Source organism: Cornus florida, unplaced genomic scaffold (assembly GCF_030987335.1).
Source record: "Cornus florida cultivar Cherokee Brave unplaced genomic scaffold, ASM3098733v1 CherokeeBrave_3.0.0_Hap2_Chr10, whole genome shotgun sequence".
NCBI classification, from domain to species: Eukaryota; Viridiplantae; Streptophyta; class Magnoliopsida; order Cornales; family Cornaceae; genus Cornus; species Cornus florida.
In genome coordinates this window covers 87,326,703-87,340,325 of record NW_026775580.1, presented here as the reverse complement: position 1 = coordinate 87,340,325, position 13,623 = coordinate 87,326,703, and the positions used below count along the sequence as shown (strand labels likewise).

Sequence of the window (13,623 nt, the reverse complement as noted above, 5' to 3'; positions counted from 1 at the left end):
TGCAGTTCACCCAGGTGGTACCAAGATGTATCACAATTTGAGACGTCAGTATTGGTGGAATGGGATGAAGAAAGATGTTGCACAGTTTGTGGCTAAATGCCTTACCTGTCAGCAGGTGAAAGCCGAGCATCAGAGACCAGTCGGTTTATTACAACCATTACCTGTAGTGCAATGGAAATGGAAGCATATTGCTATGGATTTTGTGACAGGTCTTCCAAGGTCACGAAGGGGCAATGAGTTCGTATGGGTCATCATTAACAGATTGACCAAGACGGCTCACTTTTTGCCTATTAAGGCAACAGACGATGCAGAGAAGCTTGGTGTTCTTTATGTGAAGGAGATTGTAAGGTTGCATGGAGTTCCAGTAACCATTGTTTCAGATAGGGATGCTAAGTTCACTTCGAAGTTCTGGGAAGGACTTCAAGCAACGTTTGGCTCAGCGTTGCACCTGAGTACGGCATTCCATCCACAGACTGACGGTCAGTCAGAGCGTACTATCCAGATTTTGGAGGATATGCTTCGGGCATGTGTGCTTGACTTGGGTGGTAGTTGGGAGGATCACCTTCCACTTATTGAATTTGCCTACAACAACAGTTATCAGGCGAGCATTCAGATGGCTCCATTTGAGGCGTTGTATAGTAGACCTTGTAGGTCTCCTGTTTGTTGGACTGAGGTAGGCGAGACAGCCGCCTTAGGACCCGACATTGTACTTGAGACTACTGAGAAGATTAAGTTGATAAGACAGAGGTTACTTACAGCTCAGAGCCGACAGAAGAGTTATACGGATAAGCGGAGACGGCCGTTATCCTTTGAGGTGGGAGACCACGTTTTTCTTTGGGTTTCTCTACGGAAGGGTTTGATGAGATTTGGGAAAAGTGGCAAGTTGTCGCCACGATTCATTGGACCGTTTGAGATCTTGGACCGAGTAGGAGAGGTTGCCTACAGACTTGCTTTGCCACCACAGATGGACAGAGTCCACAATGTTTTCCATGTATCGATGTTACGAAAGTACGAGCCAGATCCATCTCACATTTTGAGTTGGGTTGGTGTAGACATTGATGAGGATGTTTCCTACGAGAAAGGACCAGTTCAGATTCTTAACACACAACAAAAGGTGTTGAGGAACAAGACGATACCAATAGTGAAAGTCCTTTGGAGACACCACGGAGTCGATGAGGCTACTTGGGAGCTTGAACAGGAGGTTCGCTCCAAGTATCCAGAGTTATTTTTTTCCCCAGGTATGGCTTGATTTCGGGGACGAAATCTTTTGAAAGTTGGGGAGAATGTAATGTCTGTGTCAATATATATATATATATATATATATATATATATATATCTGTGTGTGTGTGTGTGTGTGTGTGTGCGCGCATATGTGTATATATTTGTGTGTGTGGTGTAATTTAAAACAAAAAGAAAAAGGAAAATGGGTGGGACCCACATGCACTTAAAATGGTCATGAGACCACTTTTTGTTCTATTTTTTTTTATTTTTCCCGTAAGCTTCTCTCTCGTTCCAAAAGCTCTCTGTTTTTTTTTTTTTCTTTTTTTGGTTTCAATCTTCAAGGCTTTATTGCTCCCTCATCTCTTAGTATTTTTAAGTGCCGTTTGAGGCAAAACGAAGCCCACGACAAGCTCTACGCATCCATACCATCAATTTCAGTTTTTGTACACCCTTTGGATTTCGAAATTCAAGACCTACTTTTAAGGGTTTTGTGCAAATTTGAGGTAGGGGCTCTTAATCCACAAGTTTCTTGCTCCTATGTGAATTACATCTTCTAATTTGATCCTAGACATGTTTACTTATGCTAGTTGTAGTTTAAAGAAATTATAGCATGTGTATGTAGTTATGTGAGAACTTATTTTAAATGTTTTATGTAAAAATTCTTGCTTATGTGATGATTTATATATGTTCGTTGTGCTAGATGCATTGTTGTACAAGAGCATGTTATAATCCTTTGAGAAATTCTTGCGAAATTATGTCTTGCTTACTTAAGTAGAGTGAATGTGAAATGATGATTAAATTCATGGTATTGATGCACTCATGCACTTACATTGGGCATGAAACGGGGAAGAATGAGTTTGAAATGAAAATATGAGATTTGGGGAAAAATGATTTGATGAAACGGTTTTGAAAAAAACCCGGTCGCCGCGAGGGTACCAAAGGGCCGGAGTGTTAATATAGCCTAGAGGGGACTAGAGAGTCGCCCTAGCGTGGTTGAGCTAGCTGGGCCCCATAATGACGCTGCGGGGGTACCAAGGGTCAGGGACACTAGCCAATCCTCCTCTCGTGTCGCTGCGGGGTCACCAAAGGGCGGCTTATATTAACAGTTGGAAAGTGATGTTTGAGAACAGTAAATGGGGAGTGACATTGGCATGCATTTGCATTTCATGGCATCGTGTGGGTTGTACTTGAGTTTAGTTGGAATGTTGTATTATTTTCTGACATTGTATGATCCTCATTTCCTATTGGCCTATTCTTTGTATGGATTCACAGGGACACAAGAAAAGTGTTTTAAGCGTCACTAACTGAGCATATTTGTTCACCCTACTATTTATATTATTTTTTTCAGGTCTTGGAAATGAACCGGTGGACGACAATCCACCTCAAGCTTGAAAGTTGTTAGAAGGTTGTTTGCTATTTTGTATTTTGACCGGTTTATGTATATTCATAGTTGTGGGTATGTAACTAAGTTAGTATTCATGGCCTTGTAACTTAAGAACAAACTTATCTTTTGTTTGATGTAAATGAAACTAATGGAATTATGGTATATGTTTCCATGTAATTGTATCATGTAACGTTGTAAGACAGGGACTTTAAATATTAATCTTGTATTTTAAGACTGTAATTATGATAATTTAGATTAATTGGTGTGTGGATGTTCCACCATGAGAGGAACTATGTTGAGGTATAATGAACGGATGAATGGGATGCTGGATGATTTTATGTGTTTTGTGTATTGGGACAGGTTGTTGAAGGCTTTTAGGGGAGGTTATGCCGAATTTTTTTAAAATTTTGGCATCAGCTAGGGTCGTTACATAAACTGACCGCGCCGAAATAAGATTTTCAATGGTACCAATTAGAGTTTCAGATTTCATTTGTAACTCAAATTATTCAAGTTTTAGTGAGGTAGTGTTAGGATTTGGTTTGAACCAGAAAGGGATTTTTTTTCCTTAACTTCAAGACTTGATATCTTTTCCGTCCGGACTCCGAATCAGGTGATTCTTGAGTCCATTTTAATTTATTTTTTGTTGTCTTTCCAATGGTATAAATTTAAGTTGTAGATTCTTCTCATAGCTTGAGATATCCTTGTTTTTGTGAGAGGGTGCTAGTTTTTGTTCGAATCGTGATGGTGTTCATTTGGGATTTCACTTCCTTTGGCCTTGGTACTTCATATGAAGTTACCAAATAATGTTTTTGGATGTTTTTTATCTCATTTGACTTGTTGGAAGTTAAATTCCTTCCACTTAGGGTAAAATAACCATTTTACCCATGGTCCTTCTTTTGGTAGGGTTTTGATACCCTTGTCTTCATTTTGCTTCCGCTGAGTCTTGATTTTCCTCGAAGGGCCATTCTTGTGTCTTAGGAATGACGTACATCTCCAAGAACTTGTTTTTGTTTTGCTTCCGCATTTTGGATCCGTTTCGGGTCATCACAGGACACACTAGGTTGAAAAATCCTAGGTCATCACAAAAATACTCTTGGAAAAAATCAAAAAATTCCAGAAAATGAAAAACGATGAAAATCGGAAACATTACAAGGCAAGCCTAAAAAACCCCTCATTCAGTCATTCTTTAGGTCATCCCCAGTCCAAAGAAAGGATCTCAACTACTTGTTTAGCTCAGTGATGACTCCATTAGGCAAGACAAAGATACTAGACCAGTAAATTTGAATTTAGACCAGCAGTGATTTAATCAGTTGCAGTTTGCCATCATAGGATAAGGATCTTGAGGATCAATGTCTGATTCGGGAAGTGATCATATCGATTAAGAATTTTCAGTCAATGGCCTTTAGATTGGATGAGATGACAGAACCAATAATGCTATATTACTGAATTTCAAGGGCAATTATCTACATATCTGCCATATTTCTAATGAGGAAATTTTTACTTTTAAGTATATACACTAAGAAACAAGAATGATGACACTGTTCAGTCTAAGAAAACATAAAAAAACTAAATCTGAAGTTTAATTTCTCTAATGAACTAAAGACTACAAAAAATGAAACCTTATCGTGCTACTGTATGGGTAATTGTTGCATCATCAACCGAACCAGATTCTTTCCGCAATGTAGATTCATTTTCCCTATCTTGATCTCTTCCTATAGAAAAAGCAGGCCTTTTTGGAGTGTTCATAACCATCACCTCATTTTTTAGCATGGTTGAAACTTCCAACATGGATGGTCTATCTGCCGGTTGTTCCTGGACACATAACAGAGCTATTACCATGCATCTCATCAATTTACATGATGATGATGTATCATCCAGTGAGGGATCCATAAACTCCATGCCATTATCTTCTTTCCACAGCTCATAGGCCTGAAACAATTAATACAATGTTATGAATTTTTATGGTTTAAGAGGGATAAAAATTATAGTTTAATAACCAAAGCCAAAAGGTTTCAGAGTAACTTACATATTCTAAAAGGTTAAGATTTTCATTTGGACCATACCAACAATTATTCTTCTTGCCACTTATGATATGTAAAAGTACAACTCCAAAGCTAAAAACATCAGATTTTGTGGAGTATATTCCGTGTTTTACATATTCAGGAGGAATATAACCACTGCAATTCGTAACCAACAAAAACAATAAGAATTTAACAGTAGAACATGTGTTTGAGAAGGTTAATTTCAAAGTGACATTTTACTCACTATGTTCCAACGATTCGGCTTGTGTTTGCTTCAAATTCTTCTTTTTTGAAAATTCTAGCCATACCGAAATCTGATATCTTAGGCTTCATCTCACTGTCCAATAAAATGTTGCTACCTTTCAGGTCTCTATGAATTACTGTGAGTCTTGAGTATTCTTGGAGATATAGCAGCCCCTGAGTAATTCCTTCAATGATGTGAACTCGTTTTTCCCAATCTAAGAGTAATCTTCTAATTGGATCTGCATCAAATTAAATTTATGGGTGATGATTAACGACACAAAAAATAGAGAAACACACACACCAACTTAAATTGCAACCCCCATGTGGAATTGCTCTATTTGTTCAAAAAAAATTATTTGAAGCATTAAATATTGCTTACCATAGATGTAGTAATCCAAGCTTTTATTGGGCATGTATTCATAGACCAGTATCTGTTCTTCTTTCTCAGTGCAGAATCCCAAAACTCTTACCAGATTTACATGTTGTAGTTTTACCGTTAGCATAACCTCATTTTTGAATTCTTCAATTCCTTGTGTAGAAGCCTTTGAAAGCCTTTTCACCGCTATTTCTTGTCCCTTCTGTAATGTACCCTGCCAAAACAAACATGCACACATTTTTGTAATTTTCACTAGTATAAGCCAGATTTAGCTCTGTTACTATGTCTAATGTTGATATGACAACTCTAAACTTAACAGAGCATCTACACAATGATCATTTGTTCCATTATGAGATCACTATTCTTTTCCAACACAATATATCAACTACACCTTTTAATTCAATTCTGCCTATTCCTCAAACTACACATTGTGAACTTTTTGTTAGAAATTAAACTTTATTTTATTTAGTGTTTTATATTTATGTGAGTTTTTTATTGGAGTTAGTGGGGGGCATGAGAGTTACAACTAGTAAATGGTCGTGTTAGTGGGTTAGTGGGAGTTTTGCCTACTAAATGGTCATGTTAGTGGGTTAGTGGGAGTTTTGCCTACTAAATGATATGTTAGTGGGGTTTTAAGTTTCATTTACATTTATGTTTTGAAGCCTATATAAACCCATGCATTGTACTCATTTTCTATCAAGTGAAGTAAAAAGTATTTTCCTCCATTTCTATTCTCTTCCAAATAGTATAGTGTTGTGTGTGTAACTAGGCCACTATTTCCAACAAAGTGGTATCAGAGATAGTTTGTGAGAGAGAGAAGAAATGGCAAACAATTCGGTTCCATTTCAAATGCCTCGATTCACCAAAGATAACCATGAAAATTGGTGTATCCGTATGAAGGCAATTTTGGGAGCACAAGATGTGTGGGAAGTTGTTTCCAAAGGTTATGATGAGCCAGAAGATGAGGCAACTTTGTCTCAAGCCGAAAAAGATGTTTTACAAGCCATGAGAAAGAAGGACCAAAAGGCGGTGATGACCATCCATCAATGTTTGGATGATGGAATGCTACAAAGAGTTGCTAGTGCAGAAAATGCAAAGCAACTATGGGAGATTCTTCAAAATTCCTTCCAAGGAGTTGATAAAGTGAAGAAGGTTCGCCTCCAAACGTTACGGGGTGAATTTGAAGCATTGCATATGAAGGAATCTGAATTAATTTCAGATTATTTTTCGAGGGTCCTGGCTATTGTAAATCAACTAAGGAGATATGGCGAAACCACCATGACTGATACAAGGGTCGTTGAAAAGATCATTCGGTCGTTGGATTCCAAATTCAACTACATTGTTGTAGCCATTGAAGAGTCAAAGGATTTGGATTCCATGACTGTTGATCAACTCATGGGTTCATTGCAAGCTCATGAAGAAAAGGTGGTGAAGAAACAAGAAGCATTGGAGCAAGTGCTACAAACAAAGTTTTCGTTGAACGAAAGAGACGAAAAACATGGAGGAAATCAAAGGGGCCGAGGACGTGGAAATGCACGTGACCGAGGAAGAGGAAGAGGCCATGGAAGAGGAGAAAGAAGCGGTCAACACACAACCAACAATGAAGAAAAAATCCATGACTCACAACAAATAAGAGGTCGTGGTAGAGGAAATTACTCAAGGTCATATGGAAGGAGGTATGATAAGTCTCAAATTCAATGTTATAATTGTCAAAAGTATGGTCATTATGCTTCGGAATGTAGAAATGTCGCTAACGATGTTGAAGAAAAGGCGAATTATGTTGATGAAGAAGTGGAGCCTACTTTGTTGTTAGCATACAAATGTGAAAGGAGTGATCAAGAAGATGTGTGGTATCTTGACACCGGTGCTAGCAACCATATGTGTGGTAGCAAAGAAAAGTTCGTTGATATTGATGAATCAATAAATGGCAAGGTAACATTTGGAGACTTATCACAAATTCTGGTAAAAGGGAAAGGTAAAATATTGATTTGTTTGAGGAATGGGCATCATCAATTTATCTCTAATGTTTATTATGTGCCTAATATGAAGAACAATATTTTGAGTTTGGGACAACTCTTAGAAAAAGGCTACAATATTTCCATGAAGGATTGTAGTCTTTCGATAAGAGACCCATTGGGTAATTTGATTGCCAAGGTTCCAATGACAAAGAACCGGATGTTTTTGCTAAATATTCAAGCCGACGAGGCTAAATGTTTGAAGGCTTGTGTTAATGATTTAACTTGGCTTTGGCACTTGAGACTTGGGCACTTGAATTTTGGAGGATTAGAGTTGTTAGCCAAAAAGAAGATGGTGAAGGGATTGCCTTTCATTAGCAATCCAAATCAATTATGTGAAGGATGTCTCGTTGGAAAGCAATCAAGGAAAAGTTTTCCTAAAGAAGCTACCACAAGAGCTACGGCGCCACTACAACTTATCCATTCGGATGTTTGTGGTCCAATTTCTCCATCATCATTTGGTAAGAATAATTATTTTTTATTATTCATTGATGATTTTAGCCGAAAAACATGGGTGTATTTTCTTAAACAAAAATCGGAGGTGTGTGAAATGTTTAAAAAATTTAGAGCACTTGTTGAAAAACAAAGTGGCTATGATGTAAAGGCTCTTCGATCCGATAGAGGTGGTGAATTCACATCAAATAATTTCAAAAAATTTTGTGAAGAAAATGGAATTCACCATCCTTTAACGGTTCCGAGATCGCCCCAACAAAATGGAGATGCAGAAAGGAAGAACAGAACCATTCTCAATATGGCTCGAAGCATGTTGAAAAGTAAGGAAATGCCTAAAGAATTTTGGGCTGAAGCGGTTGATTGTGCGGTGTACTTGTCCAATCGGTGTCCTACTAGAAGTGTGCAAAACAAAACACCACAAGAAACATGGAGCGGAAGAAAGCCAAGTGTCTCTCATTTGCGGGTTTTTGGGAGCATTGCCCATGTGCACGTGCCGGATGAAAGGAGGACCAAGTTAGACAACAAAAGTGAAAAAATGGTGTTCATTGGCTATGATGCAAATTCTAAAGGCTACAAGTTGTACAATCCAAGCAATGGGAAGATTGTCATTAGTAGAGATGTTGAATTCGAAGAGGGAGCCACTTGGGATTGGAACACTCCAAATGAAGATTATAATATTTTTTCAATTTCTGATGAGGAGCAAGAAAATGAAGGCATGGAGCAGCCCATTTCTCCACCAACATCACCTCCACCGCCATCAATTCAAGATCAATCAACTCCATCATCATCAAGTTCAAGTGACACACCACCATTTCGCATGAGGAGTCTTCGTGACATATATGACGAAACAGATGAGGTAACGGAAAGGTTAGGTGATCTAACACTTTTTTGTCTCTTTGCGGATTATGAACCCGTAGGATTTGAAGAGGCGGCACAAGACAAAAAATGGAGAAATGCTATGGATGAAGAAATTAAATCCATAGAGAAGAATGACACATGGGAGCTTGCTACACTTCCAAAAGAGCAAAAGGCAATTGGTGTCAAGTGGGTGTAAAAAGCAAAGAATAATGCAAATGATGAAGTTGAAAAATATAAAGCAAGATTGGTCGCCAAGGAGTACAACCAAAAGCCCGGAATTAACTATGATGAGGTATTTGCACCCGTAGCTCGTCTGGAAACAATTAGATTGTTAATTTCTTTGGCAGCCCAGAACAATTGGAGAATCCACCAAATGGATGTGAAATCGGCTTTCTTGAATGGGTTTCTTGAAGAAGAGGTGTATGTTCAACAACCTATGGGCTATGTTGTAAAGGGGCAAGAAAACAGAGTCTTGAAATTGAAGAAGGCTTTATATGGCTTGAAGCAAGCACCAAGAGCGTGGAATAAGCGAATTGACAAATATTTTCAAGACAATAATTTTTCAAAGTGCCCATATGAACATGCTCTTTACTCCAAAGTAAGTGAGAATGGAGATGTATTTTTTGTTTGCTTGTATGTGGATGATTTAATCTTCACAGGTAGCAATCCAAAATTTTTTGAAGATTTCAAGAAGGTTATGGCTCGAGAGTTCGAGATGACAGATATTGGCATCATGGCTTATTATCTTGGCATTGAGGTCAAGCAAATGAAGGATGGAATTTTCATTCACCAAGAAGGCTATGCTAAGAAAATTCTTCAAGATGGAAGATTGTAAATTGGTGAACACGCCCATGGAAGTTGGAATTAAATTGTCAAGAGATGAAGATGGAGAGACGGTGGATCCAACATTTTTTAAAAGTCTTGTTGGAAGCTTGAGATACTTAACATGCACAAGGCCGGACATATTATTTGCGGATGGGCTTGTTAGTCGGTTTATGGAAAGACCCACCATAACTCATTTCAAGGCGGCTAAGAGGATTCTTCGTTACATCAAAGGTACCCTTGATTTTGGGTTATTCTATTCATTTTCTAATGATTTCAAGCTTGTGGGTTATTGTGATAGCGATTGGGCCGGATATTTGGATGATAGAAAAAGTACTTCGGGCTATTGTTTTTTCATGGGAAATACTGCTTTTACATGGTGTTCAAAGAAGCAACCCATTGTCACCCTCTCAACTTGTGAAGCAGAATATGTTGCAGCCACTTCATGTGTTTGTCAAGTAATTTGGTTGAGGAATTTGTTGAAGGAATTACACATACTAGAAGAAGAGTCAACGGAGATTTTTGTGGACAACAAATCAGCAATTGCTTTGGCCAAGAATCCGGTGTTTCATGAACGAAGCAAACATATTGATACAAGATTTCATTTCATTAGAGAATGTATAACTAAGAAGGAGGTGGAACTCAAGTTCATCAAGTCACAAGATCAAGTAGCGGATATTTTCACCAAGCCCCTCAAGTTTGCAGATTTTCACAAGTTTAGGAGTTTGCTTGGAGTTGAAAAAAAATCAAGTTTAAGAGGGGGTGTTAGAAATTAAACTTTATTTTATTTGGTGTTTTATATTTATGTGAGTTTTTTATTGGAGTTAGTGGGGGGCATGAGAGTTACAACTAGTAAATGGTCATGTTAGTGGGTTAGTGGGAGTTTTGCCTACTAAATGGTCATGTTAGTGGGTTAGTGGGAGTTTTGCCTACTAAATGATATGTTAGTGGGGTTTTAAGTTTCATTTACATTTATGTTTTGAAGCCTATATAAACCCATGCATTGTACTCATTTTCTATCAAGTGAAATAAAAAGTATTTTCCTCCATTTCTATTCTCTTCCAAATAGTATAGTGTTGTGTGTGTAACTAGGCCACTATTTCCAACACTTGTACCATTGTAAACGTTGGAAGCTATTGATCTACAAAATGTAGAGTATCTTTCAGGCAATCTACCTAAAAATGAAGATCAAATATTACCTTGTAAACAGGGCCATATCCACCCTCTCCCAGCTTGTTTTCAATTGAAAACTTGTTTGTTGCTGCTTCAATGTCAGCAAATTTAAATACTTGCAAATTAGGAGAATTATTACTTCCAACAGATGCCATACTACTTCCATTATATTTGTCCCCCGTTCCTGGAAGCGAAACAAAAAGAAAAATAAAACACAGAAGGTTCAAAGAGTTGACTGTCAGTCTAAATTTCATGGTTGGCAGAGGTTACCTCTTGATTTAAGCATTCTCTTCCGCAGGTACCAAATCATGGCACCTAGTAGGAGAATAACTGATGCTCCAGTTGTAAGCAAGATTATTAATAAGCGCCACTTGTTTCCATGGTCCTTATCGTCCCCTTGAGCTGTGAAGAAATGTGTTATATAACGATCATTTAGTTTTTGTTTAACCTCTATATCTTTTTGTTTAATCTCTAAAATTAAGCAAGCCAAAGAAATTGGTCAGAGCAATTATAGAAATACAGAAAAGTAATGGAAATCTTTATCCTAATGAAATTCCTTGTTTCCCGGCTGGTGCTATTCTTATTTCAAAATTTCACTTACCAGGTAAAAAAAAAAATAAAAATTCCTTCATATCATAGAAAATATAAAAAACTTTCTTGTGTTCACAACTTCAACAGTACAATTCCCTTTGTTTTATGCTTACATAGAAGCAAGTTAAGCCCCCCCTTTTCATGGAAATAGTTCCAATGAATGTTTCACAGATAGCCAAAGCAGGAAAAGTTTATAGTGGCTTTTGAATTTGCTTCAAGATTCCCTTTATGCCTACGCATTAACATTGTTTCTTGAGAAACATTCAATGCATAAACAGTTTAATTTCATGGAAATAAGCAGAGTTATCAAAAGTTTCTATTGCTTACCAGAAAATTGAAAATAAGTTGTTGACACTGAGACCCATGGACTCTCCATGAGATTTAGACAGGAGTTTTTGTTATTAACCACCAATTCTTATTTAAACAATTAAAGAGGCCATTTTCTTTGTTTGAAAGAAAGTTCAAATTATGAAGAACAGTCCTGCTAATTAATTAATTGACTTGGGTAATTCATTTTATGAACATTTAGCCAGAAAAATCAGTATGAAGGACACTAAATTGACTTGGGCAATTCCCACATCATATATGTTTGAGAATCGCAATATATATATTATTAAATAATATAAAACTTACCAGCTTGAGAGAGCACCCAATTGTCATCATTAGGGACTTGCCACACATGGTAGCCTAGTAAATTTTTCTCTTTCGCATAAGCAACCTTAATTTTGACAACCTCAACATCATCAAAACCGATCCAAGATGATCCTATAATGCAATAATTTACAACATAAGTTGCATTGTACACTGAAACAGCGCCATTTATCTGAATGTAACTCTTGATAGCCTTGTATGTCATCGACCCATCATTGGTTATGGCTGGACCTTTTGCAGGTGCACCAATTGCACTGTCATTCGGGTTCACCAGTGTCCATGCATAGCCATAGAAAGGCAACCCCAAAACCAGCTTGTTGGCTGCTAATCCATTATTAATCCACGCGTTTATGCCATAATCAGTATCTTGATCACTTGCTGGATCATACAAAGCTGCATGTGCCCCTGTATTGTTAGCCCATCCAGGCCCATAGTAATCATATGCTATGACATGTACCCAATCCAAGTTTTTCCCTATAGCCTGAATTGGAAAACTAGTTGAATCAAGATATGGTGAGAACTGAACAGCCATGGTTAGAACAAGTTTCGAGTTGCTGGAGTTTCTTGACTCGGATTCTATGGCGATTCGCCACTCATCAAGAAGTGTCGCTATGTTAGCCATGTCAGAGTCAGTACTCGGTGAAACCCAACAGAAGTCTAGGCCATGAAAGCCATAAAGTCTAGCTGTGTTTATTGAGGACTGAATGAAGGACTTCCTAGAAGAAGATTGGCTGATCATTGAAGAATAGTGTGAATCATTGGCTTGCCCACCACCAATGGATAAAAGGGTTGCAACTGATGGATTCTTTTGCTTGACGATGTCGGTGAATGTGGAGAAGAACTTGTTGTCTGAAAAGGTGATGGAGAGTTGGTATGTGGAAGAGTTGAGGCCTGCATAGGCACATATAAGGTGAGTGAAGAGAACTGAATTTATATCGGCGGCCGGGAATTTGCTGCCGGAGAACCAGTACCCGGCTTTGATCCATGTTTGAGCTCCAGAAGCTGAGTATGGAAGTTGGGGAAGAAGAAAGAGGAGGAAGAAGAGGATGTGAAAAGTCAACGCCATTTAAGAGTGCTTAGCTAGCTGATTTATGTCTCTTAATTTATGACCTTTGTGAAATGAAAAATAGGGAAACAGAGAGGAACATTGGTGTGGGGCCACTAGGGTTGATGGGGCTTGTCCCTTCTCGGCCAGAGAAGCATGTGTTGTGTAAAATTGACATACAACGTAACCCGTAAAAACTTTTCAAGAGAGTTAAAAATCGTGTTTCAACCAAATTATTTGTAGCATCAAAGCTATTACTTCGAGTTTGAAAAGTGACAAGTGATGGTCTTGAAAGTAAAAATAATAGATTTTTAACATACTGAAATCGTGTTACCGTATTAAAAATATATACAACTATAGTAGGGATTCGTTACAAGACATATATGACTTTAATCTTGGCTATTCGTATTGTCAGCAGAATATATATCTTGACTTCAGTCAAATATAACTAAATCTATACTTTTTTGCAATATCATAATCCTATTCACAAAAAAGTTTACTTAATTGAATATTATTTTTGTAATTGTTTAATTATTTCCTGAGTCTTAACATGACTAATTTATTCAATATTATAAGCATATATACTTGTTTTTATATATAATATATATTTGATGTGGTGAGATACTAAATTTGGTCTTGAAGTATACTTATGTTAGAATAATAAAACGACGTTTCTTTCAAACATACATCCATCTGCACTTATTGATTGTTCTTCTCAGTATATGACAGAGTTAGTGGAAACGTTTGAAAGTTAGCTGGATTCAGTTGAC

At 37.5% G+C, this 13,623-nt stretch overlaps 1 protein-coding gene across 1 annotated transcript; it reads right to left on the bottom strand.

Annotated features, from left to right (window-relative positions):
• Positions 1-3,979: 3,979 nt before the first annotated feature.
• Positions 3,980-12,874, bottom strand: LOC132279979 (cysteine-rich receptor-like protein kinase 25). The gene is made up of 7 exons (XM_059782066.1): positions 11,791-12,874; positions 10,837-10,968; positions 10,593-10,750; positions 5,249-5,459; positions 4,871-5,108; positions 4,632-4,782; positions 3,980-4,534 (listed from the first exon to the last, which is right to left on the bottom strand). Exons 1-7 carry the CDS (start codon positions 12,872-12,874, stop codon positions 4,226-4,228), a joined length of 2,283 nt encoding a protein of 760 aa, XP_059638049.1. The 3' UTR covers positions 3,980-4,225.
• Positions 12,875-13,623: the final 749 nt, after the last annotated feature.